We start from the raw sequence: 24,703 nt of genomic DNA on the forward strand, positions 1-24,703 counted from the left end.
CAGGGCTCCGGCGTCCCGTCCCTCCAGCAAGCCTCGGACGGTGAGATGCTCTCTCGAGTTTGTCCCCCAGCCACTAAGTAGTGTGCCTTCGTGCCACTAAACCTTGCCGAGCCTAGGGAGCTCCCCTCCACTCGCTAGCTGGGATGCCGCCAGGTTCATCCATCGCTTAACAAAGCCGAACGGGGACAGAAAGTCTTTCTAAGCTTCCAAAGCCTTACGGTGATGATGTCCCTCTTACAGGGTCGTCGTATTAAGCAGGGCAAACGAAGCCTGTAGGGTTAAGATCTAGCCTGAATTACCTGCTAACCGCCCGCTTCCTTTCTTCCCTTTGGGTTGCGACTGCCAACTGCTCTTCAGAAGGGAAATAAGGCAGTTTTGTTTGGCCAGGGACCGACGCTTCCTGCGCCAGGACCGTCCCCGCCTGGGGAAGGTCCTGTCTCCCTGCGGCCCGGCCCGTCTCCATCGCTGCCACGAGGTTCTTCCGTCGCTCATCCCCGTGGGGGACCTCTCTCTCTCTGACCGTCGGACAGTTCTGCCTGAGCTCTGACTGACCCCTTCTACGTCTCCCTAATCCGAGATCCCGCACCTTCTGGATCGTTCCTGGGAATCAATTCATGCGCTTCTCGCATGCTCTCCGACTTTCTCAGAGCAAAGTGTAGTGGGCCTGGGAAACAGGACTTGTACACCTCAGAGACACATGGGGAACCACAGGCCAGCGGCCGGAGCAGAAAGGGGGTCTGGCTCCAGCACCGCCACACGCACCTCTTTTCCTACAGGACACAGAAGCAGCCAAACTCAAAATATATCTTAAGTCTACATGAGCATATATCTCCCTTCCTAGAGTTCTGTGAGGTCATCGTTGAAGTACAGCAGTATCGCGGGTGTATAAGGTGCACTGTCCATACTGAGATAGTCAAATTCTTCGTCCTCATCCCGGATCCCGTTCTGTTCCAGGGTATAATCCATGTTCAGGTTCTTCCCTTCATATTTCCACGTATAGCTGGCAGCATGTGCGTTATAGGGGAGATAGCGGTGTAGGATTTCCCACATCGACTCCAGGGCCCCCACCTGCAGAACATGAAAGCACCCCCCACCCCCGGAATTCTGGAATGAACGCACACGCCCCCAAACAAAGGCCAGGAGCCCAAAAGATGATAGAGCTGGGATCAGAGAGCCTCCCTTGGTAGACAGTATTTTTAGGCACTTCACGGTCCCCAAGAGGAAGCATGCAGTGAATGGCCCCCAAGCGTTACGGTCCTTATGGCAGCCACTTCTAACAAACAGCCTTAAAGGGTCACAGCCACTGCTGCCTCCCCTCACCCCTACAATCGAGTACACTAATAAGAGAGTCTGCTTACAGTCACTATCCCAAACACAGCACCGTAAGAGCTTCTCAGGACCGTCGTCACTGAGGTGCCTGAACTGTGCCCCGGGCTTATGTACCCCGTGATCGGGCCACGCCTCCGATTCCCCACCCTGGAGACCTAGGTGGTCTGCTCTCCCCGTCTGCCCCTGGAGGGGGAGAAAACGCTGCTCCCACTGGTCATGGAGATCTAAGGGCCTGAAGATCTCCTTGGCGATTTGCTGGGGTTCCCCCGTCCCCTCCGACCTGCCCTCGGGCACCAGTTCTCACCTCCAGCATGTGCTCCTGCGATGTGAGCGTGTTAATGATGCGGATGTTCCGGGTCTTGGCGGACAGCCGCCCCACCTCATAACGCGACCCCTGCCACCAGGGCTTCCCGAAATCATTGGCCCAGTCGGAACGGGGCAGCTGCGGCGGGACGTGCAGAAAGCGGCCCCAGGGGGTGCGGTATCTCAGGGTGCCGGTCAGCGGGTCTATGTGCTTGCGGACCTTTAAAGCGGGGTTCAGGGAGGGGCCTCGGAGCAGTCACCATCGCCGACCCCGGCCCGCCCCGGCTTCTCCTCCCCACCCCGCTCTCCGGTGTCCCTACCCCCCCCGCCCCCAACCCCGGGTTCCAGCAGAACTCACGTCTCTGGTCTTCGGATCGAACCAGTGGCTGATGTCCTGGCCTGCGACTTCTATGATGGGTTTTAGCAGCAGGTCTCCTGGGAAGGAGCAGCCGCAGTCAATGCTAGCCACCCAAGAACGGGGCACCGCCCCCCCCCCCCCGAACGTACGCCCTGGCCTTGGCCCAGAGCTGGCCCCTACCCTTATACTCCTGAGCCAACGGTGTCAGGTCGTACACGGATCCCAGGTAAGATACCCAAAGGTCTTCCGGCCGGTTGTGTTGGGCCACCTCGGCCGGCGTGAAATACCGACGCAGGAAAAACTCAAAGTCTGGCCCGGCCACTAGGCCTCGGCGCGGCATGGCTCTTGCACTATCGGCCACCATCTCCCGTTGCTTCGTCGCTCTCGGCACGCTCTCGCGCACTGCATCTCTTCCCCCTCGCGAGCGCGTTTATCTGCTGACATGGAAACCATTGTCCCTCTCCGGCCACCGGCCACCGAGATCAAACACTGCGCGGGTAAGGAGGCGGAGCGTGGGCTGCGCGTGCTCACGGGAAACGTAGTCCGAATCTGGCTTTCAAGGGATCGGGCTGCGTGCTCAAGGGTTCCGGGCGAAAGCGAACACCTTCCGTTTTCAGAGTGGTCTGGGCTACAAAGGGATATTTAGGACTGACTGTCTCGCGAGGCAGCAAAAGCAAGGGAGGGTGGGGTGGAGTGCGATTACGAAAAAAGGTATTCTCGCTAATTCCAGGGTCCCTAACGGCTAGGTCTAAAACTAAAGAGGCAAAACTTCTCGCGATATGTTAAGCCATCCGGCGCCATAGACCTCAGCGAGCCTCAGCGTCGGAGAAGAGAAGCTCGCGAGATCTCTGCAGTTGCCCAGGAGACTAAGAGGAGGAAAGGTGATCTCGCGAAAGAAAGGAGGTCGGGAGCACTCGCGAGATCTCAGACCACCGGACCCGAAAGGTTCCTAAGAAGTTGAAGGGCCCTCAGCAGGCCCGGGGGCAAATGGCCGGAGCCGGACCAACCATGCTGCTACGCGAGGAGAACGGTTGTTGCAGCCGGCGTCAAAGCAGCTCCAGCGCCGGGGTTAGCGCGGGCTCGAGTGCTGGGATTGAGGGGCAGCCGGGGAGCAAGATGGGGGGACGGAAGGGGGAACTGCAGCTCCCGGCAGCCTCTGGGCTTGGTGTGAGCGCCCCGCGGGCTGTCGGGAGCTGTGGTTCCGTGGGTGGGCGGCGCAGTCTCAGCGCGTGTCCCGCCCCGCGCAGGACTCAGACGGGGAGCGCGAGGACTCGCCGGCTGCGCGGGCCCGGCAGCAGCTGGAGGCGCTGCTCAACAAGACTATGCGCATTCGCATGACAGATGGACGGACCCTGGTCGGCTGCTTCTTGTGCACCGACCGCGACTGCAATGTCATCCTGGGCTCGGCGCAGGAGTTCCTCAAACCGTCGGGTCAGTCCCCGGGGAATGCGGCGGAGCCCTCACCGCGAGGCACTCCTCCCCCCCCCCCCCCCGCTGCACCCCAGTTTTCTGGGACTAGAAGGGGCGGGACCGACGCTGGCCTGCCTCCCTGATGCTCTGACCCTTCTTTCCAGATTCCTTCTCTGCGGGAGAACCCCGTGTGCTGGGCCTGGCCATGGTACCCGGCCACCACATCGTTTCTATTGAGGTGCAAAGAGAGAGCCTGGCGGGGCCTCCCTATCTCTGACCACGATCGCGCAGGCTTTTCAGACCATTAAACCTGTAAACGAAGTGGCTCGTGTCCGAGTGTAGCTGGGACGTCGGGAGCGCTCTCAGCCCTCCTTCACCCAGCCTGGGCGTCCGGGGGTGCCAAAGGTTCCCCGGGGTTCGGGGGGTGGGGATGAGCTAAGGACTAACAGGCCCCAGGGTGGGCCCCTCCATCTTCCCTCCCACGCTGCTGCTCCAGAATTGTGACTGGAGGGGGTGTCATCCTGCTCCGGAAGGCCCATTGTTTCCCTCCCCGGCCTGGCAACACCGAGTTCCTCCAAGCTGGGGTCAGAGAACGGGCTCGGGTCCCCAAGGGGAGCAGGGCAGGCGACAGAGGCTGGGCCCTCTCCTCTCTATTGATGGAGAGGTGACTTCAGGGTCAGGGACAGAGAGAGCTCTGGGGTCTGGCCAGGAAGAACGGGCTAATGCGATAAGGGAAGGCCGGGAGGCTGAAGGATGCGCTGTTGAGCACCCCCCCCCCCATGTTTCCTGCTCCTGGGCATCGCGCGGGGGTGATAGAATCTGTGCCATCTCACTGTTCCCAGGATCCCAAGCAACGCATTCAGTTCATCAATTCTTTATTGATGTGGGGTCACTCCTTACCCCTCGAACCTCGCCCCCCAGCCCGTAAATACTAGAGGAGCTGCACCGGGAAAGGAGGAGGCGAGGTTCGTCCGAATGGTGGGAGGCGGGGAGGGCTGGGGGTGGAGTGGTGATGTGCACAGGGTCCAGCCCAGATGTCCAGGATTCAGATGTAGGTAGTAAGAAAGTGGGTTTTCCGGGGCGTGGCGGATTTCCGCCAGCTTTGGGTCCACAGATGCTCCGGTTCCCCCAAGGGGATGCTGGGACCCGGCTGGGGCAGGGGTGGGGACAGGGAAGATCGGGAGACCCCCGGGCTTCAAGTCCTTGGGGCGACTGGAAGCGGGTGCGGTCGTGAAGGTGCTTCCCGACTCGAGGGTCCTCAAACCCAGACCTTCCCTGATGTGGAGCCGGCCTGGGACCCTGGTGAGGCCCGGGTTGGCCGCGGCTGCGGGGCGCGGCGGCGCCGGTAAAGGGCTCGGCTGTAGGGCACGAGGCAGTCGGCCAGGCGGAGGCGCAGGCAAAGGCGGCGGTAGCTGGCCAGGGCGAGCACGAGCAGCGGCACGAGGAGCAGGAATCCGGTGACCAGCAGGGCCGTGAAGCCCGGGTCCCGCAGGTGCGCCGTGCAAGGCGGCGCCTGGGAGCGCAGGAACTGTGGGAGCAGAACCGGCGTCGGGCCCGAGCCGAGCGGCCCGGGCCCACGGACCCCACCGCCGCCTCCAGCACCGGGGCCCGCGGTCACCCGCGCACCTCGGGGCGCACGCTCACCTGGGAGTGGCAGAGGAAGCCGAAGCCCAGCATGGTGACAGCGGGCAGCAGGATGGTCCCCAGCACGAGCGCCAGCAGGAGGAGGTTGAAGGCCGCTACCAGCAGATTCTGGGCCGTGACCAGCACGGCGCAGGCCCAGCAGTCCAGGGGGTCCCGGGGCTCCGGGCCGCCGCCCGGAGCCGCTCGCTGCGCCCCGGGGACATCCGCCATGGTCGGCCTGGCTCCCGCCCGCCTGGGCCGCGGCCCTTATAGCCCTCTTTCCTGCCCCTCCCCCGGCCCGGCCTCTCCCCACCCCCCCTTATCCTGGAATGCGGCTCCGGGATCGGGCACCCCCCCCCCACCCCAGACCGAGGAGCGGACCGGCGCGCTGGACATTCCACAGGCGCCTCGGGGAGGGGCTCGCCCCGCCGGGGTCTGCGCGGGAGGCCCGGCCGGGCAGCCCTCCCCCCAAGTGCGCGCCCCGCTAGCCCCAGCACCGTATCCAAACCGGATGTTTTTCTCGGATTTTATTTTTAATATTAATATTCTCACACAAAAATCACCGAAAATAGGGGGAGGGTTGGGAAGACCCCTCTGCCCCTGGGGCAGAGAGACAGTGCAGTGCGAGGGGGCGGGACTGTAAACCCCCCACCCCTCCGCAGCCCCAGCGTGGGAGAAAAAAACCACCGACGGAACGAAAATAAAGCCCCAGAGAAACTCATCCCGGGGTGTCCCTGCCCCAGTGAGGCCCTGGCCCTGGGCTGGTTCACGCTTAAAAAGAAAAGTGGGGGAGGGAGGGGTGTGAGGGGAAGGTCCACGTTTTTAAAGTTGGCCGGGGCTGGGAAGGACGGGGTTCCTTTTCCTCATAGTTCTTTCTTTAAAACTTTAAATTTTTTTATTTATTTATTATTATTATTATTTTTTTACAAAATACCATTTCAGTTCCCACTTCTTCCCCTACAGTACAGGAGTCGCTCACCCTCAGGCGGGGTCGGGGTCGGGTCGGGAGTGGGGGCCTGGTCCGAGAAAGTGCAGGACGTCGGGGAGGGGAGCGGGTTTGAGCACCATGAGAACCCGGCTGGAGCCGCGGGCGGACGGGCGGAGACGGACGGGCCGGGCCCGGACACACACTGGGGCGCGGGGAGAGCCCGGCGGCGGGCAGTCCCTGGAGGGGCAGGCGGGATGGCTTGGGGGGTGCGGGAGGTCGGGTTTTCCCAAAAATGAATAAATAGAGGTGAGTGGGACTGTTATAAATTAAAAAACAAAACGAACAAAAAAAGAAAAACCAAAAACAACCAAGAACGAACAAACAAAAAAAGAAAAAAAAAACCCAGAAAATACAAAAATCATAACCAAGTGAATAAACAGAGACATGTACAGGGGAGTCACAGCTAGCATTGGAAGTAAAAAAGGAGGTTCTGGGGGAGGGGTAAAGCCCATAGAAAGAATCTCATTAAAAACCTCGGCTGCCGTAACGTCTATGTACAAACACGAGCCGCGAGCGTCTGCGCCGGGCGGGCGGGCGGGCGGCAGGCGTGAGGGAACCCGTATGTGACCCCCGCCGCCGCCGGAGCCTGGTCCTTGTGTCTGTTGCTAGAAAGGCCAAAGTCGGTGAGGGGAGGCGCTGGCGGGCGAGGGGCTGCCAGCCCCCTCCCCCGTCTCCCATTTTTTTTCCTTTTTTCCTCTTATTTGTTAAAAAAAACTTTTTTTCTTAATAAATTAAGTGAGGGGGAGCTGCCAATGGGGCGGAAGGGCCGGGCCCGACACCCCCTTCCCGGCCAGAGGCGGGACCTAGGTCCAGCCCAGGCGTGTGCTGGTGGCCCCGCGGCGCCCTGCAGGCGGGCGGGCGGGGCGTCCGGCCTCATCGCGACGCGCTGGCGGGGGCCTGCGGGGAGAAAACCGGCGGCGGCGGGCTCAGGCGCGGGGGCGGGCGCCGTGCTCCGCCCGCGCCCCGCCCCCCGCCCCCCCTCCCCACCCCCCCCCACCCCGGCCCCGGCCCCGGCCCCGGGCGCGCCCGCCGGGCCCTCACCAGCGTGAAGGCGTCGTAGGCCTGCGCCAGCTCCTCGGTGCGGTACTGCTCCAGCACCACCACGCCCTGCAGGCCCGCGCTGCGCCGCCGCGCGCACGCCTCGCAGTGCACCAGGTACGTGTTGCGGCTGCCGTTCTCGCTGGTCACGAACAGGATGTTGAACACCTCCACCTGGGACGGGGCGCAGGGGAGGGGGGCGGTCACGGGGAGCGGGGGCGGCGGGGCACCTCCCTCCGGGGCGCGGCGGGCCCACTCACGTCGCACTCGTTGCAGTAGTAGGCGGGCTCGTCCTTGACCCGGCCCTGGTAGGCGATCTTCTTCCCGGCCCGCACCAGGCTCTCGCGCTGCACCTGGCAGTGCTTCATGGACTGCAGGAGGCAGAACCTGCGCGCGGGCAGAGGGAGGGGAGGCGAGGGGGGCCGTGAGGCCGACGGAGCGCGGCGGGGCGGGGCCTCCCGGCTCCAGGCTGGGGTCACGGCCCCTGACCTGGGCATCGCTCACAGTGGACATGTGGCTCTTGTCTATTTGGGCCGCAGGAAAATAAAGCTCCTCGGAGCGGGAGCGGGTACAGCGCAGGGCACGTGGTCTGGGGCAGAGAAGAAGGAAGACGGGGCGGAATCGGACAGAAAGGACAAGAGCGGGGCCAAGTTGGGTGGAGATGGGCTTCTTCCCAAGCGGGGCGCTCACTTGATCATCTTGAACAGGTCCGGGTCGCTGATTTTGACCGTGCGAGCCACGTTCCAGGACACGTGAATCATGGGCACGATGGACTTGACGTTCTTCACCTCGTTCCACTCGTATCGTTCCAGGGCCAGCTGGTACTGATAGGCTGCGGGGCCAGAGGGGGAAACGGAGGCATCTCAAGCAGCCGCGGCCACGCTGGCCCCCAGGCCCTCCCTTCCCTGGCAGCCGGCGGCTGCCGTCCAGCTCGGCCCCCCACGGGGCTCACCCCCCACGGGGCTCACCCCCCACGGGGCTCACCCCCCACGGGGCTCACCCCCCACGGGCCCCGCCCTCTCACCGGTGAGGGGCCCCACGTTCCAGGCAATGTTGTTGCACCAGCCGGTGGCCTGCACCCAGTGCACGGTGCCCGCGTTAATCCACACCAGGTCTCCGGGGCGCTGCACGAAGCGGTACACGGGGATATTGGAAGCATAGAGGTCATCCAGGATTGGCCACCAGGAACCAGTCAGGTAGTCCACGCCGTGCCTGCGCGGTGGCCACAGGGTCAGACGGAAGCCACAGGGACGGGGCGGGACTGGGGGGGGGGTGGGAGGAGGTGTATCTGGCGGGGCCAGGGTGGCGCGCACCGGTCGCAGAAGGCGCTGATAGTCTCCCAGTAGTGCTCGTGCACCGCAAACCACTCGCAGTCGCCAGGGCCGATGTTGATGTTGACGGAGCAGAAGTTGTTGTTCTCCTGGTGGCCTGCAGGGGGCGACAGAGAACGGCATGGCAGGCGGCAGCCCGGCCTGCGCTCCGCGCCCGGTCCGCCCCCGGGCCCCCATTGGCTGGCGGAGCGGCAGCCCCGCCCCCTCGCGCGCGCCCGGGTGAGGAGCGCACCTGGCGTTCGGCTGCCGGGAACCTTCATGTACAGCTGCACGGTGTTCATGCCCAGGATGGTGTGGCCCACGTGGCTCAGCATGTTGCCCGTGGAGGTGACCCGCATGAAGGCGGGCAGCTTCAGCAGCTCCTGTAGCTGGGGTTTCCACCTGCGGTGGCGAAGGTGCCACAGAAGTGAGAGGCCGCCCCCGACCCCTGCCGGTCCGGCAGCGCCCCTGCCCCCAGCCGCACTAACCGCTTGGCATCAGACAGGTCGATGTTGGTGCCGAACTTAATGATGTGATGGTTCTTCGGGTCTGGCGCGCTGCTGCCGGGGCAAAGAGCACGGGTTGACGGAGACCCGCCGGCCAAGGGAAGGGGAAGGACACGAAGGCGGCGGACGACCGGGACCTACCTCGGAGGGGTCCCCGTGGTGCTGTCGGGCTCCTCTGACTCCTCATCCTCGCTTTCCTTCTCCTCCTGCTGGGTCACAGCGGGGAGGCGGGCTGGGGTCAGTGCCGCCCCCGGGAACCCAACGCCCCCACCCGCACCCCCAGCCAGGGCAGCCCCTCGCACCTGCAGGGACTCCTGGAAGGACGAGGCCTGGTACTGCGCGTACTTGGCGATGGTGGTGTGCGAGCGGGAGCTCTCACAAGGCCAGATCTGCCGCGTGCCCGTCAGGTCCCAGTTCTCGTCCGAAGGCTGCTGTACCTGGGTGCGCACCTCCACCGTGTGCTCGCCGCTCGCCTCCACCAGCGTCTTGGTGGAGAAGAGGCCCAAGTCTGCAAGGCAGGACCGAGCAGGGCGTCGGGGCAAGGGCGGAGGGCAGGGAGCGAGGGCCTTCTTCCTCCCCAAGTCTCTCCCCCGCCCCCAGCTTCACGAAGCTCAGCCCAGCCCAGCCCAGCCCCACACGCAGCTGGGAAGGTTGGCCCTCCCAGGGCGACCCCCTTTTCTCCTGCTGCTGCTCTGTGTCGAGGCACCTCCAGGAGAGTCCTCAGGTGTGCGTGAGGCCACAGGTGCACTGCACCTGGCACTTAATAGGTGCTCAACGAATGGCAGTTTCCTTAAGTTATCGCTGGATCCAACCAGAGATTTAGTTAAGTACAAGCCTAGAACACGCTTCACGCTAACAGTGGTGGGAAGGAAGGATATACGGGTATAGAGAACACTACGGACACAGAGGAAAGACGATTGCGTTTTATGTTTCTGTGTGGTTTCCGTTTGTACGTAAGTACCTTTGTTTGGAATTCTGCCCGATAAAAATTTTTTTGCACGATAAAGCGCTGAAAAAGAGAGCCCTGGACACCTGGGTGGCTCGATGGGTTAAGTAACCAACTTTGGGACTCTTGATTTCAGCTTGAGTCATGATCTCACAGTCGTAGGATCGAGCCCCTCATTAGACTGTGTGCTGAGTGTGGAGCCTGCTTGGGATTCTCTCTCTCCCTCTCTGCCCTTCCCCACTCTCACTCTCTCCTCCCTCCTCTCTCTGCCCCTTCCCGCTCTCTCTCGAAATAAATAAACTTTAAAAAAAAAAAAATCCCCAAACCATGGGCCGGCAGGGGTTTTGCATACTCTGTATTCTCATCCTAATCGATCAAGAAAACCAAAAGTGACCCTAACCAGGTCCTGGGTTCCATCCCCTGCCCCTCTATCCAGTGCTGGGGACACAGTGATGGGAAGAAAGCCCAAGGCCTCAAGTAGGGCCTGCGGAGGACTGAGGATAGCTCGTGAGAGCTGCGGTCCGGGGTCTGCAAGCATGGGGGCCCTCCGAGGCCTCCCCTCACCCTCCTGCCCTTCCATACTCACTGAGCCGCAGGGAGCCCGCCAGGCCCCGGATCACGGTGATGGGATTCCGAGGGTCTGTGCAGAACTGCAGCAGCACAGGTGAGAAGGCGTCCCGTTTGCTCTCCAGCTGAGAGATGACAAGGAGACAGGGCCAGGGTGAGAGCCTTGCCCCGGGCTCTGAGCCCCCTCCCCCACTGCCCCCGACGGCCCAGACGCAGTCTCAGAACCCATGGCAGGGGGGTCATACGTACATAGATGCTGGGTGTGGGCGGGTTGAGTTTTTCCCGGGGCAGCTTCTCCTCAGTGTTGATCTTCGGTTTCACAGACTGGGCAGGGGAAAGGTAGGACTCTCGAAACTTCCCTTTCACCTTGGCATTCCTGTGGGGAAGATAGGGACATGAGGGCGGGAATATCAGGGTGATGGGGAAGGGAGCCCCCCACTGGGCCGGGCCAGCAGCCTGGTGGGGGGGGGGGGCACCTCCCGGAACTTACTTGCTGGCACGCACGACGTCAGCAGCGCAGTGGCTGATGGTGAGGTCCGCCATGCGCAGCCTCCGCTCCTCCACCTCGGAGGCGATAAAGGTCTCCTTGTCCCCACTCTCCACCTTGATGAGGCGGATCTTCAGCTCCTTGGGGGGCCCTTCGCTGAGTGAGCGCAGCTTTAACATGTCAGCCCGGCTGACACCTGGTGGCCCTGGTGCTTCCTCGCGAGCCTTCTTCCCGGGAACGGGAGCCGAGGGCGCTGTGGGCTGGGCAGGGGGCGCGGGGGCCGGTGGAGGGGCAGGAGCCGTGGGTGGCTTGGCCTTGGAGGCCCCGCCAAGATCGGGCCGGGCCTTCTCGCGACCCTGGATCTCCTCGCTCTGCAGGTCCAGGTTGCCCAGCACCCGGCGGCTCTTTTCTTTGGGGGCCTTGGCCTTGGTCTTTGCCCTGCCCTCTCGGGGCCGCCGACCCACGCTGTCCTTACAGGCCCGCCTGTGCCGCCGGTGTTCCTTCTGGTGCTCCTTCTGGTGCTCTTTCTGCCGCCGCTTGCTGCTGCCGCCTGGTCCTGCCACCGCCGCCGCCGCCGCCGCCGCCACCCCGCCACTCTCCTCGCGGGCCTGGGCGGGAGGCAGCAGCCGCTCGGTCCCACTGTCCACCGGGCCCGCCGTGTCCACCGGGCCCGCCGTGTCCACCGGGCCTGCCGGGTCCGTGGCGCTCCGGCCCACCCGCTCCACAAGGGTCTCACAAGCCCGACTGATCTCTTCTAGCACCTCAGACTCAGACCGAGCAGGGGGCAGAGGCAGGGGTGGGGGCGGCGGGGCGGGGGTCATGGGGCCCGGGGCCGGCTCTTCGCCCGCCCCGCGCTCCCGGGCCCAGGGCCCGCCTGAGGTAGAGAAGTGAGATGCCGAGGGAGCGGAGGGCTGCGGGGAGCCCTGGGCGCTAGGGGCCGCCGAGGCGGGCGGCGGGGCGGTAGCACCTGATGGGGGGCCTGGCGAATACTGAGTGGCGGGCAAGGGCCCGGGCCGGGTGGCGAGGGCGGCTCCAGTCCCCCGGTAACAGTACTTCTGTCCCTCCAGCACGGAGGCCAAGGACTTGAGCAGGCTGGCCGGGCCGGCCGGTGGGGGGAGCGGGGGCGGCGGAGGAAACTTGGCTAGAGGCGGCGGTGGCGGCAGGGCTGGTGGTGGCTTCTTCTCCTCTTCCTGGGCGGCGGTGGCAGTGGCGGCCGGGGTTGTGTCACTAGGGAACGGAGGCTGCAGAGACGAAAAGGGCTCCTTCAGCGGGGGCGGGGGGGCTGCGCCCGCCTCCTGTTGCTGTTCCTCCTCCTTGCGAATGGATTCGTCCAGCATCTTCATGATGTTGGCCAGCCCATCGGGGAGGATCTTGAACTCAGCCGGCTCCTCAAACTGGTCCTCCAGCGGGGTAGGGGGAAAATCGAAGAGCCGCGGGCCTCGGGCAGGCAGCTCCCCGACCCTGGGCGGCACAGGCTGGGGGGCTTTATTCAAGGGGCCTGGGGGGGGGCCCGGCCCCACCTCGGGGGTCTTTGGGAAGGAGACCCTGGGCCGAGGGCTCTCCGGGCGCCTGAAGCTTCCTGAGGTATTTTGGTGGCAGGAGGAGGGAGGAGCTGGAGGCAGGGCGAGAGTCAAGGGCGCAAGAGGTGGGTCCTGGGGGCTCAGATTGGGGCTGGGGGGCCGGGGAAGGGGGTCCAAACTTCTGGCCAGGTAGGGAGGCGGGGGGAAGGACACGGGCCCTGTGGGGCTGCTGCTGTGGCTGCCATGGTTGCTGCTGCTGGTGGCTGGGGGAGTCGGAGGGGTGTGCGAATCCTGAGTGCCCACAGAGAAGCGGGGAGCCGGAGGCCCCAAGAAGCCCTCGCGGTGGGGGAGGGGTGGTGGGGGAGGGCGGGGGCGTCCCTCAGACCCAAAGAAGAGCTCCTCGAAGATCTCCCCATCCTCGCGGGCTGCCCGGCAGGCCGGGCCCTTCAGCCAGGCAGGGGGGGGCGGAGGGCGTAAGAGGCGGGGACAGGGCGGCGGAGGCGGCGAGGGGGGGGCCGGGCGGCAGGGACAGGTGAGGAGTGGCAGCGGGAGCCGCCAGGAACGGTTTCCGACTGCTGTGTGCCGAGGGCCCCAGGCGGCCTTGGTGAGAGGAGACGTCCAGCGCGGGAGTCTGGTAATGATCAGCGCCGGGCTGCAAGCAGGGGACAGGCGGTCGGCGGCTGCTGGGGGTGGGGGGGGTGGCACCGCCCGCTCCACCCGCAGTCCACCCGCAGTCCGGAGCTCACAATGCCTGGGCTCGGCTCCGCGGCCCGGAGACCGGTGTTGTTGCTGCTGCTGCTACTGCTGCTGCTGGTGGGGCCGGGGAGGCCAGGGGGCCGGGAAGGGGCGTAAGGCACGCAGGCGGTGGTTGCTGCTGGTGAAACGCTGGAGTCCATCCGCGACCTCTGAACTCTGCTCTCTCTAAGGTCACTTCCGGGGGGACGGGTGGCAGGCGGGCAGCCATGGCTCTCTGCTCCTGGGGGGCGGGGGCCTGGGCCTGGGGGTGCGGCCGGGACCAGCCGGTGGCCAGGGGGGTGCGCGGCGTAGGCCGGAGCCGGGTACGGATACGGGTGAGGCAGCGAGTGCCGCTGCTCCTGTGGGAGAGGCAAAGGGCCACGAGTGACACGTGGGGGACGGGGGACTTGTGGTTAAGAGACGAGGGGCAATCGATTGGGGCTCACCTGGCGCTCCGGGGGTGCTGAACCCTTGCGCTCGGGGCCCCAGACATCTCCATGCAGGGCGCTCCACAGCCCTGGCTTGCTCAGCTGAAATGGAGGGCTAGTGGCGAGGCCAGGCAGGGGTGGGGGCGGCGGCGGGGGCGGCGGCGGGGGCGGTGGGGGCAGTGGCGGCGGGGGCAGCGGCAGCCCCGGGGGAAGGCCAGTCTGGAAGAAGAGAGAGCGTGAGAACGGCACCCCGGCCCAGTCCTGCCCACGGCGGCCCGCGGCCTACATGCGACCATACCTGCTCAGAGCCGCAGCCTCTCCTGCGCTTGCCCCCGGGGCTGAGGCCCTCGTCCCCCGAGGGGCCTGAGAGCGCCGCAGGAGGCACGGGCTGCACCACTGGGGGCTCAGCGGCTCGCTTCACGGGGGGACCGCCCCGCTTGGCCCCATAGTTCCGCTTGTGCTGAAGACAAAAAGGAAGGAGAGAGAATGACACATGTGCAGATCCAGCCAGGGGCCTCCTCCCCACCCCACCCCACCCCACCGGCCCCCATCTCACCTCAAGGTGCAGCAAGTTCCACACTTGCTCCAGGGGGGGCAGGACCTTGGCTCGGTGCTGGCAGGAGCCGGCGTGAAAGTTCCAGAACTGGGCCTGGGGGCAGAAGCACACGTTAGGATGAGGGCGCCTAGCCAGAAGGCACAAGCCCAGCGCCCCGGGCCCCGCCTCATCCCACCTGCTGTAGTCGGCCGATGCGGGGCCCCAACTCAGCCAGGCTTCCTCCGTATCGAAGGGCGCTGTGATAGCAGCGAATGGCCTCCTCGCTGTCGTGCTCGGACTCGTATAGCTGCCCCAGCTGCTCCCACAGCCCCGGCTGGGCCGGCTCTCGGAGCAGTGCCTGCACACAGCCATGCAGGGATTCCAGCTTCCCGTGGAGGGGTCTCGGGGCGGGGGTCCTACCGGGCAGAAGGGGTTGTGGGGGCTGGTCAGGCCTGGGGGACCTCTTCTGAGGCCCCAGGCTTACGTCCCATCCACAGCACCTTTGATTCCGTACTCACCCTGGAGCATAATACGGTTTGTTGGGGTGTCCAGAGCTACTGCCATGTGAAGGGGGTAGGGGAGCAGAGAGTGGGGGCTGCCCGATGCCGGCAGAGCACCTAGAGACGGAAGGGGTCTGTTAACGTGCAGCAAGATGAAGTGGTCCCGGCCCTACTTAGAAATGAGGGCGCTGAGAGACTAAGGGAAAGCAGCTGAGAACCCCACTGGGGTCCACAGATCAGCAGAAACCCAGAGAGTGACCGAAGAGTGGAGATGGGGAGAGGGGTGCCCCACGTTCTCACCTGCCTCCAGGCAGCCATGCGCTTCGAGGAGGGGGATGGGGCGGGCAGGAGCTCCAGGCCCCAGCACAGCTCAAGCCCCCGAGGGCAAAGGCTTCCCGTGCAGCGCGGGCCCCTGGAGGGTCCACTGCCCGATGCATCCAGCCTGAGTCAAGGAGAGATCAAGATCTTCATGGGGGCACAGCCTGAGCCAGCAGCATACACACGGCCGACCCAGCCCTGGTCTTTCCCTTACCAGGTCAGCAGTGGCCCCAGGAGCCCTGGAGATCGGGCACGGCCCCCTGCCCCAGCTCTCTGGGGCGACGGTCCCGCTCCAGCCGCTCTGACAGGAGTGCCCACTGCCCCCAGACGGCCACCCAGGGCCCTTCACAGCCAATTCTGCGGAGGGGAGGAGGAGGAGGAGTGCCGTGAGCCGGCCAGCGCACAGCTGAGGCCCAGGGGCCCGGCCGGGCAGTCATCTGCACCGGGAGTCGGGCCTTGGCTTTCCCCGAGGGGAGGGCCACGCCGCCCAAGGAGCCCCCGGAGGCCCGGGAGAGCGGCAGGGAGCGGGACGGCCGGTCAGCGGCGGCTCGCTGCCGGGAGCCACTGGGGCGGACGGGCAGCGCCGCGGCGGCTTACCCGGCCTCCGTGGGAGCGTCCTCGCACGGCGTCGGCGAGCTCCTGAGATCCGGCCAATCACAGGACTTCCTCTCTCGCCAGAAAGCCAATCATCACCCGTGTCTCCGCCTCAGTAACAGCCTGGCCGGGACCAATGAGAGCGAGGTTAGCCCGGCCGCGGCCGGGGGAGGAGGGGCGGCGGAGCCGGTCAGACGGGCTCGGCCCGGGGTGACCCCGGGGTGACCCCGCGGCTCCCACCTAGGGTCTCCATCCCGGACCCGACACCCGGGCCGGCGGCGCAGGCAGGGCCCGGGACCCCTGCGGGTGAAGGCGGCACGTCGCACGCTCGGGCCGGCCTGGGGGACGGCGCCACCCGCGAGTCCCACGCACCCATAGAGTCGCCGGTATTCCCGGCAGGACCGCCCGAAACGCCCCCGGCCCCGGCGCCCTAAGACCGGCCGACGGCAAACGGAGGCACAACGCAGACAAAGGCGTCGCTGCCTTTCCTCCCTTCACCTCGCCCCGTGCCTCACCTCCCACCCCGGGTGCCCCCTGTGACTGCTGAGAGCTGGCCGGTCACGGCGACTTCGGTACCCAAACCCGCCCGCGCCGAGATCCGAGCGCTCCACCACCACCACCACCACCACCACCACCACCCCCCCCCCCACGCCTGACCCTATCCCAAACTACGGTCGGGGCCCCCAGCCTACCTAGTTCCCGGAGCTCCTCCACTTCCCCTGGCTCTCTAGGTCTTCAGTTCCAACCGACCCCCAAAACCAAAATCTCCCTTTAATCCCCCAACTTCTGAGAAGACGCGCACAGCGGTCCCGAGTGGCCCCTCTCGCGTGGCTCCCGTATCCTCTATGCCCTTCCCCGTCGGGGCCACGCGGTTCCCCACGGCCCACGTGGCCCCCGCCCCCCAAGGGAGGGGGGATTTCGGGGGTTGCCCGTGACGTGGCTACTTGCGCAGCGGAAGCGGCGTGTGTAAGTGTAAGGGGGGGGTCCTTCGGGAGGGAGGAGGGCGGGGCCCAACAGGCGGTGACATCACCCTTGTCCCACTCTCACCGCCCACTCCCTTAAAGAACCCAGAACCCGTTTCACTTCCTCCTTCGCGGCGCCCCCCCCCCCCGCCCTTTCCCGTCGGTGCCGCCTCGACCCACGACGGGCGCAGCGCCCCCCTTCTGGGCACCTCCCCTTCGGCCCCAGTTCTTCCTTGTCGCCTGAGCCCAGGATCCCCGTCCCCGCGCCTCTTCCTCGCCTACCCGGCGTCCCCGCAGGTAGGGAGCCGGCTCCGCTCCCGGGATCGGTCCATTGAGAGTCTAGAGTACAAAGAGCTGCGAGAGGCGAGCGTAGAGTACAAAGCGGCGGGGGCGGGGCCAGCGCTCCAGCTGGAGCGAGCGCCGGGCAGGAAGCCGGGGGAGCGCGCGCGACGAGGGGCTGGGGGCGGCTGGAAAGTTCGCCTTCGCCGAGAGAAGTCTGCGCGGTGGGGAAATTTCCACCCAGCCCGCAAGGGCAGGCGGGTTTCTGGTGAAAACAGTCCTCTCTCCGCAGGACAAGGTGGTCTGTTTACGTGCTAAGCTCCGGACCCTACAGGTCGCGGCGCGCCACTCCCCGCCGAGCCCTGCGAACGCTTGGGCTCTGCGGACGGCGTCCGCGGCTCTAGCGGAGTTTCTGCCCGAACTCTCTCTGCTCACCACACTTGACTTTCGGTCGGTTGCCAAAGCCCTGGGACGAGCAGAGCTCTTAACTGCGGTCTAAGGGTAGCCCGGGCCACATTCCCCCACCCAAGTCCGGGACCACGCATGGGCTAACGGGGGGCGGGGGGGCGGGGGTTCAGGCACCGCAGGATCAGATCCCCGTTTGCGAAGCGGTGCCGAGGGCGCTGCCAGCTACCAGGAAATGCAGCTTCCCCTTCTGCGATGATGACACTTCCCCTCCACCACTTCCCCTTTCCCACGGGGAACTGACTCAGCTTTCCCTAAAGCACTGAGTCCCGTCCCTCCAGCCCCTTTCCACCTTTGTCCACAACCCCCCACGCCGGTACTCAGAGTACAGCAGCCCTCACTGGAGAACAAAAACTTCCTGTGCACTAAATACACATTCACTCTCGCCAACCACCTCGGATTCACCGGGACCCGGGCGCCTGACTCCTCATCCGCCCCCCGTACAAAGCCCTCCCTCGGGGTCTGATTCAGGCTTGGGGTGGGAGAGCGTGAGTCACCCACAAAACCTTCCCCTATTCCCACTGACTCAGCCCTCGCCTCCCTGAACACACACAGACACACAGTCAGAGGCAGACACAACTCAGCCCACACACCGCTCACCACCGGTCCCGCGGAATTTCCCCTCTCGTCTTCCCCCACGACGGCCCCTCCCCGCGCCCGCCAGCCTCGACGCCGCGCTCACACCTGTTCCCCGGCGCCCGCTCGCGGTCCACTCTCACCTCCACTCTCGCTCTGGGGCAGGAATAGCCCTCCCCGACTCCCGGTGTCCGTACTAACCAAGGGGAGGGGACGGCCACGGGCAGCAGTCACAAAGACAGACACCCACAGACTCCCCGAAGGCAGGCGAGAGGAAGACGCGCGCGGCCACAGCCAGGCTGGGAGGACGGTATACTTCTGGGGCAGACATTCCTTCCCAGCCTCTCCCGCCCGACCCACAGTCCCCGGGGCCGGCCGCCCAGAAAGGGTTAATTCTTCTCCTGCCGAGGCCACGCCCTCTCCATCCGGGCACTCCCGGTTAAGCCCAGCTCCGCCCCTTCCATCCGGGCTCTGGACTCGGGGACTTTAACCGGCCCCCTCCCCCGGAGCCCCGAGAGAGACCCACTCCATCAATCACACCCACTTAACCCTCTCCCGGCTCCAGGCCTGAGGAGCCCCCGGCGCGCACCGCTGCGGCCGCGCGGGACGCGGGGGAAGGGGCCAGACGTGCGCACGCAGACTCACATGCCGGCCAGAGACAAGACCCCGCACACACGGTCTTCCCCACCCGCACGCAGTCCGCGGACGCGCCGAGGCGGGGCCGGGGCCGGCACCCGCCGCATCCCGCTCCCCGCCAGGCCTCGTTCCGCCCGGTGGAAGCGAGGGGTTACAGGCTCGCTTCTTACCTGGGGGAGGGGGGAGGCGGAGGGGAGGGCCGCCGGCTGGGGCGCCGCTGTGACTCAGCCACCCGGGCAGGCCGCCCGCTCGGGATTCCCTTCCCCAGCCTTCCCCCGCTGCTGGCCCCTCCCCGCCCCCCACCGAGGAGTGACAGTGCCGGCCCCGGCCCGCTATGTGTCACTGCGAGCCTTGTGTCTGCCTCTGACTGGACCGCTGTGTTCACCAGTGTGTCTGACAAGGTCGGCTGTGTGTGGGTCGTCCCGGTGTCTGTCTCTGTGTGCACCTGCATATCTGCTCATCTCGTCTCCTTCAGTGCCTGTGTCTGACGCGTTCCTGTCATTATGCCTGTCTACATGACTCTGAGGGGCCGTCTCTGTCTGTGTGTCTGCCTGGCTCCTGTCTCGGTCTTTTGTCTGGGTCTGCCTCTGCATCACTTGCGTGATCACGTGTGTCTCTGCACATGCCCTTCTGTGTTTGCCTTCATGTTCCCGAACAGAGTCCGGGAAACACTGGAGCAGGCTGACCCCGCAGACTCCTCGCCTCACCCCCCCCCCCTCCCGAATCCTGACGTCTTGTTGCCGGATCAGTGATCCTTCTGTTTGAGTCAGATATTTGGGCGTCTGTCTGCCTTCGATCAAGTTCCGTCCTATTCCTCAACGTCCTAGCTGATCCTCAAGGCTCCCTGCAGCTCCCATTATGATGATAATTGCTAGCATTTAGTGAATATTTACTAGTAGGCACCAGGCACCGTCTTAAGCACTTTACATGCCTTTTTAAAACTCCCCCCACCGCAAATCTGAGTTAGGAAGTACTTTTTTTTTTTTTAACCCATTTTACAGATGAGGAAATTGAGGCTCAGAGAGGTTAGGTAACTTGGTCAAGTTCACTCTGCAAGAGAGTGGAAGAACTGGGCTTCTTCCCAGGGCCTCATTCTTTCCACTCTTCTATCTGCCTCTGTCCTGTTCTCCCTCCCTTGGTTTTATCGTCGCAGGCCATCTCCTGGGTCAGCCTGCCTGCGCCCCGACCCCGTTCTACCCCCAGCATCTCCAGCATCGCAAATGTCCCCTGTCCTCGACAGCAGGTGTGGGTAGGACACTTGTAGCAGATCTCAGAAGCCATTGCTTTCTTGGCAGTGAAGCTCATTCAGTTAACACATTCATTCAACACAATTCCACTGAGGCACCCCAATGTGCAAACCATCTTGCCAAATCCAGAAACACAGAAGAAAACAGTCCCACTCAAAAATTCAGTGCGACACACACTCAGAGAACTTAAGTCCCTGGCTTAGGTATCCTCTCCTCTCCTACAGAGCCTCAGGCAGAGAACTGGCCCAAAGAGAGAGGGACGCAGAAGAGAAGTAAGACTTGGGGGGGGGGGGCGGGGAGGAGGCAAATGCTGTAGCACAGTGGGGACAGAATGGAACAGAAAGGGAGCTGGAAGGCAAGGTGAGATGCCACGATTGCCATGGCAACAGCGGCAGGCTGTTGTGGCCATGGCCTCCGGTATCTCCAAATCAATTTCCAATCACCATGCACGAACCACACTGTGCACCAACTCTTATAGGGCACCCTCACCCCAAGAAAAATCCCCCCAGGTTATCTCACCTCTACCTTCCAGCCTTGCAAACTCTAGTTTAATTCAACTCCAGAAGTAACTGAGTTGTAGCACTGGGGGGAGATTTTTTGGTGGTAGTGGAGAGGCTGGTGAAATACAGGGCTGAACCATTCAGGGGCAACAGAGGGGCGCTCCATAAACCAGGAAGGCTGAACCACTCCAGCACCACATGGTGGGGGGATGCTCAGAGCTGGACTGGTGGGGGTGGGGGTGGGGGTTGCTGCTCAGGAGCAGAACTTACCAGATGGAATTTGATGTGCCCTGTCTCATTGGAACCAGTGCCCCAGTGGTGGGGTGCAGCAGACCACGGTGGGTGGGGGGGGGGGGGCGGTACTACGGGGCTGGCATGGTGCCTGGGGGAACCTGAAAGAAAAAAGCCAGTTAGAAGTGGGGTCTCCCAGGCTGGAGAATTTCCCTGTGCTCCCTGTCTTCTTATTGAGGAGAAGCCTGGTGCTGGTGGTCAGATGGGATGAGAGAACCCGTTTCCATGGCAACCAGAAAAAGCCATCCCCAAGGTGGTCCTCCAGCCTTCCCCTTTAGGAAGCAGCCTTGGACCAGAGGGTAAGGGGAGCGTGCTACGGCATCTGTGAACGTCCACAGTGGACACCCAATCCACGAGTCCCCTTCGGACCGAACTCTCCTGCTGACAGTCCCTGGGCCCAGAGTAGCCCCGATTGCCCCCCCCCCCACGTCGGCACCCAAGTCGGCCTCAATCCTGGCCCCAGGCCTGCAATCTTCTGCCCTCAGCTCAGCCTCCTCCCTACCCCTAACCTTATCAAGACACCAGTCAACCCCACCCTCTGGACTCTGCCCCCTCCTCTTCCCCCAGGCGGGTGCAGGCAGGTCTTGGAGAGCAGCACAGGTGGCCAGACGAGATGAACGGGCCCGGCAGGGAGGAGCCTTCCTCCACAACGACTGACTCTGGGCCTGGGTCTGAAAGTGGCCTCTGCCGCAAGCCTCCCTTGCATCCCACCCCTCAAGGCCATATCCTGTTTCCCCATCACCTCCTTCCTCTCTGTGGCCCAAGAAGGTGACAGAGGCCCAGTCCCTTCCCTCCCCTCCGAAACAAAAAGCTAGGTCTTCTAAGTCCAGGGTCAAGAATCAGGTGTCCGTCTAGGGTCAGACCTAAGTCTGGCCCTTATCTCAGACTCACTCCTCAGAGACCTATGGTTTCTGCTTCCTTAGTCACAGTTGCCTGCCCTTGAGGTCCCAGACATTGGGGTTCCCAGTCTAGTCCCCCCATTCCCCGGCCGGCCAGCCCGCATCCTTCCCCCTGCCCCAGAGACTCAGGCCTCCAGCCCCCAGCCTCCATGACGCAATGTGCTGCAAGCTGCCTGGGCTGCTGATGACACTGCCCCCAGGGAGGAGCCACTCCTGACCCAGGCAGGGCCCCCCCCCGCCCCCCATAGGCCAGGTAGTGGCCAGCTGCAGGCCAGGGAGGCCGGGCAGGCAAAGTTCTTGTGCTACAGAAAGGAAGCTTGAGGCTGGAACCTTCCAGGACAGGGATGTTGAGAACGTGGGACCAGAGGGTGTGCGTGTGCTTGCCTCTGTGTGTGTGTGTGTGTGTGTGTGTGCGTGTGCGTGCGGGCACACGCGTGCAGTCTGTAGTGTTTGTGTATGTGGCTGTGTTGTAGGGGAAGGGGATGTGCTGGGAAGGGTCTAGCCTAGAGAGAGGGGAGTGGCAGGCCTCACGACAGACCAAAGAAGGAGTGAGGGGCAGCCAAGGGGGTCACCAGGGTGTGTATGGGGTGTCTGGACACCAGAGTGGGGGAGGGGCCCACAGCCATTTAAAGGGCCAGCCCCAGAGCTTTAATCCCTCACCAGCCCTGGCCCCAAGCCGGAGGCTGTAATTCATCTGTCCAACAGCTGGGGTGGGTGTGTGTGTGTTGGGGGGGGGGCATGTGGACGGGAAGGGGGAGCTGGGGGAGGGGCTGGGGCTTTCTTGTGCACAGAGCCAAACAACAAAAGGGAAGCCGAAGGGCCAGCTCCAATGTCCCCAAGCCGGGCAGCTGACCTGCACACCGGCCGGTGGTCTCCACCTGATGGCCAACAGACTCCGTAGTATGGACTCAAGGACTCTTGGCCAAGGAGTCCGAGAACCCAAAGGTGGGGCCTGGGAGAAGGCCCAGGCTGAGTGCCCCCAACCCTGCCCCCGCGAGCTGTCACCCCTCCTCATAGGTCCCAGCCGCAGCACCGTCCCAGACCTGGCAGGCCCCTCGACAGATTCAGCCTCAAATGCCCTGCTCACCAGCCAAGCCTCCCCAGACACGGCCTGCCGGCTCCCCCTCCCGCCGGCGCAGGGTGGCAGCGGCCGGCCACACCGAGGCTGTCCCTTTAAATCATTACCACCCCTGATTGTGTGGACAAACCGAGGGCCCTGCCCCCCAGGCAGGCGGCTTGCCACCTCCCCCCCATGAGTCCCCAGAAATGTGAGGGCCATTTAAAGGGACAACGGAGAGACAGCCAGGTCTCTAGCCGCCCCCACCCCCACCCCACACACACACTCACAGCCCCTTTCCCCAGCGACACACAGCCCCTTGCCCCTCTGGAGGGCCCCCCAAATTCCGGTTCTCTCCCCACCCCTAGAGACTGCTAGAAGGAGAAAGGGGGCCAGAGTTGGGGGGGGCGGGGAGCTGGGGGAGCGAGGAAAAGACAGGGGCTGCCTCCTTACTCAGAGCCCCAGGGGACAGGTCGGAAGGAAAGCAAAGCCAGGAGAAGCGGCGAGACAGAGCCCCGAAAGGTGCCGCGGGCAGACCTGGGGCGCACAGGCTGTTGGGCGAGGGGAAGGGAGTCGGGCTGCACGAGACGGCGGCGCGGCCAGCGGGCGACAAGCCCAAGTGGGGGAGATGGAACAGGGAGGGCCAGGGAAAAGAGGCAAGGCCGGAGGAAAACGGGGAGACAGAATCGGGGAAAGGGGTCATCCGGGAGGGTGTGGAGGAAAATCCGAGGAGGGAGGGCGAGCCAGGCCGGGGTTACCTGCTGGGTGTCTGTCCCCCGGCGGTGCCCCCGGAGTCCGGGTAGGGAGGGGGGGAGCAGCAGGGGGGGGAGTGGGGGCTGGGGGGGCGGGGGAGACGGTCCCTCCTCTGCCTCCTGGGCCTGCCCCGGCGCTCGCAGCCTCTGCCTCCCTCCCTCCTCCTCCCCGTCCCTGAGTCCCGGAGTCAAACAAAGAACTGTAGCAGGCTCTCCCCAACCCCCTCCCTCCTCCTCCTCCTCCTCCTCCTCCTCCTCCTCCTCCACCTCCTCCTCCCCTCCCTCCCTCCCCACCAGCAGGCTCCCTCCTCCTCCCTTCCGGTCTCTTCCTTTAACTACCCGCCCCCCCCCAGCCCCCAGCACTAGTCTCTCTCCACCCACCCACCCCAACCTTTTTACACACCCCTCAGCCAAGCCCCGTCCCCGCTGTAGAGTCCCTTTGCAAAATTGAAAGGCTCCAGAGAACATGGGAGGGGACTGGGGTCTTGCTTAAAAATCAAGAACCACAATACAATTATTTATTTTCACGGCCAGAGGAATAGTCTTAGCTGTTTCTTCTCCAAGAGGGGGGGAAAAATAATCCTAAAGAAAGCAATACAAATCTGACTAAAGCCCTCATCAAATAAAGTGCACAAAGCAGCGGGAGCTAATCCCCAGCCCCCTCCCTCCCACCCGCCAAATTAAGACCCGACTCTCCACTCCTCCAGAACCAACTCCTAAGGTCCTGGCCGGCTGGAACCAGGCCTAACAACTACAGTCACAAAAATCATAACTATCATGATTTAACCACAATAATAAGCATTTTATAACAAGCCTTCATTCAGTATTTATTCTGCACCAGCCACCTTGCGAAGTGCTTTGCATAAATTATCTCATCCCCCCCCCCCCCACCTCCCCAACAGCCAAGAAGGTATGTATTGATATTTAAATTTTCCAGATGAAGAATGTGAGGCTCTGGGAGGTGGTGACCTTTCCAAGTCCCTATGGCCACTAAGTGGCAGAGCTGGGAACAGAATCCGGGTCGGACCTGACAGCCCAAGCTCCGGAACACTTTAAAAGAAAAACCAATTTTTTCTAAGATCATAACCAAACCCGGGAACTTAACTCCATAGGGAAGGACGGTCATAACTATCAACCGAGTCCCCCTCCCTCAGGAAAGTGACCCACCCACCTACACAGAATAAAGACCTGTACTCTTCAGTCTAACACTGCTTCCTGACCCTTTTCGTCACTGTTGGGGTGTCACTAATTACGATCAGAGATGAGCTGCTGTCTACAGAACGCCACAAACCACACACAGCTCTTCTCCTGGGAGTAGCTATCTTGCGACCACTCCCACTTCAACTCAAAATGGGGAGGGGGGCAATAGGACACTTAGCAATGCAGCAGGTGGGAAAGCGGCAAGACTGCTGGGAGGCTCCTTCACGGGGCGGAGGGGGCTGGGAAGGAAAGTTCTCATACCCACCTGGGGAAAAGTGACCCCGGGTTCCCGTAGCCCAGCAAAGGGGCAAAGTCTTTGGGCCACACCACACCCGTGCCCCTCC

At 63.8% G+C, this 24,703-nt stretch overlaps 4 protein-coding genes across 4 annotated transcripts; 1 reads left to right on the top strand and 3 right to left on the bottom strand.

The window, feature by feature from the left end:
* Positions 1-28: 28 nt before the first annotated feature.
* Positions 29-2,566, bottom strand: LOC124519635 (cytochrome b5 domain-containing protein 1). Its single transcript, XM_047090020.1, has 4 exons — positions 2,171-2,566; positions 1,991-2,067; positions 1,634-1,852; positions 29-1,068 (listed from the first exon to the last, which is right to left on the bottom strand). Exons 1-4 carry the CDS (start codon positions 2,352-2,354, stop codon positions 838-840), a joined length of 711 nt encoding a protein of 236 aa, XP_046945976.1. The 5' UTR covers positions 2,355-2,566; the 3' UTR covers positions 29-837.
* A 195-nt stretch (positions 2,567-2,761) lies between these two features.
* NAA38 (N-alpha-acetyltransferase 38, NatC auxiliary subunit) lies at positions 2,762-3,721 on the top strand. The gene is made up of 3 exons (XM_047090021.1): positions 2,762-3,058; positions 3,238-3,421; positions 3,565-3,721. Exons 1-3 carry the CDS (start codon positions 2,978-2,980, stop codon positions 3,675-3,677), a joined length of 378 nt encoding a protein of 125 aa, XP_046945977.1. The 5' UTR covers positions 2,762-2,977; the 3' UTR covers positions 3,678-3,721.
* A 537-nt stretch (positions 3,722-4,258) lies between these two features.
* On the bottom strand, positions 4,259-5,340 carry TMEM88 (transmembrane protein 88). The gene is made up of 2 exons (XM_047090060.1): positions 5,045-5,340; positions 4,259-4,928 (listed from the first exon to the last, which is right to left on the bottom strand). The coding sequence occupies exons 1-2, from the start codon at positions 5,252-5,254 to the stop codon at positions 4,659-4,661; spliced, it is 480 nt and encodes a 159-aa protein (XP_046946016.1). The 5' UTR covers positions 5,255-5,340; the 3' UTR covers positions 4,259-4,658.
* A 195-nt stretch (positions 5,341-5,535) lies between these two features.
* On the bottom strand, positions 5,536-23,190 carry KDM6B (lysine demethylase 6B). The gene is given in 25 exon segments (XM_047090059.1): positions 5,536-6,908; positions 7,053-7,223; positions 7,310-7,436; positions 7,740-7,881; positions 8,074-8,261; positions 8,363-8,477; positions 8,613-8,761; positions 8,848-8,919; positions 9,007-9,071; positions 9,168-9,373; positions 10,398-10,503; positions 10,628-10,754; positions 10,869-12,898; positions 12,900-13,037; positions 13,132-13,479; positions 13,567-13,767; positions 13,847-14,008; positions 14,105-14,197; positions 14,280-14,499; positions 14,602-14,700; positions 14,884-15,025; positions 15,116-15,258; positions 15,499-15,618; positions 20,431-20,552; positions 23,166-23,190. Coding segments are annotated over 21 exon segments (4,920 nt in total). The 5' UTR covers positions 15,021-15,025; positions 15,116-15,258; positions 15,499-15,618; positions 20,431-20,552; positions 23,166-23,190; the 3' UTR covers positions 5,536-6,884.
* Positions 23,191-24,703: the final 1,513 nt, after the last annotated feature.

Source organism: Lynx rufus, unplaced genomic scaffold (assembly GCF_022079265.1).
Source record: "Lynx rufus isolate CCGP_SWC_20201006 ecotype Redwood Valley unplaced genomic scaffold, mLynRuf1.p SCAF_28, whole genome shotgun sequence".
Classification (NCBI taxonomy): Eukaryota; Metazoa; Chordata; class Mammalia; order Carnivora; family Felidae; genus Lynx; species Lynx rufus.

What these genes read in the sequence shown, in the direction of transcription:
- LOC124519635 (XM_047090020.1), bottom strand. Translation starts at nt 2,354, where the DNA reads ATGGTGGCCGATAGTGCAAGAGCCATGCCGCGCCGAGGCCTAGTGGCC. An exon ending in GTTGGCTCAGGAGTATAAGG is followed by an intron (nt 2,068 to 2,170) that starts GTAGGGGCCAGC and finishes GCTCCTTCCCAG; the next exon opens with GAGACCTGCTGCTAAAACCC. An exon ending in CGCAGGAGCACATGCTGGAG is followed by an intron (nt 1,069 to 1,633) that starts GTGAGAACTGGT and finishes CATGTTCTGCAG; the next exon opens with GTGGGGGCCCTGGAGTCGAT.
- NAA38 (XM_047090021.1), top strand. Translation starts at nt 2,978, where the DNA reads ATGGCCGGAGCCGGACCAACCATGCTGCTACGCGAGGAGAACGGTTGT. An exon ending in AAAGCAGCTCCAGCGCCGGG is followed by an intron (nt 3,059 to 3,237) that starts GTTAGCGCGGGC and finishes CGCCCCGCGCAG; the next exon opens with GACTCAGACGGGGAGCGCGA. An exon ending in GGAGTTCCTCAAACCGTCGG is followed by an intron (nt 3,422 to 3,564) that starts GTCAGTCCCCGG and finishes CCTTCTTTCCAG; the next exon opens with ATTCCTTCTCTGCGGGAGAA.
- TMEM88 (XM_047090060.1), bottom strand. Translation starts at nt 5,254, where the DNA reads ATGGCGGATGTCCCCGGGGCGCAGCGAGCGGCTCCGGGCGGCGGCCCG. An exon ending in GCTTCCTCTGCCACTCCCAG is followed by an intron (nt 4,929 to 5,044) that starts GTGAGCGTGCGC and finishes CTGCTCCCACAG; the next exon opens with TTCCTGCGCTCCCAGGCGCC.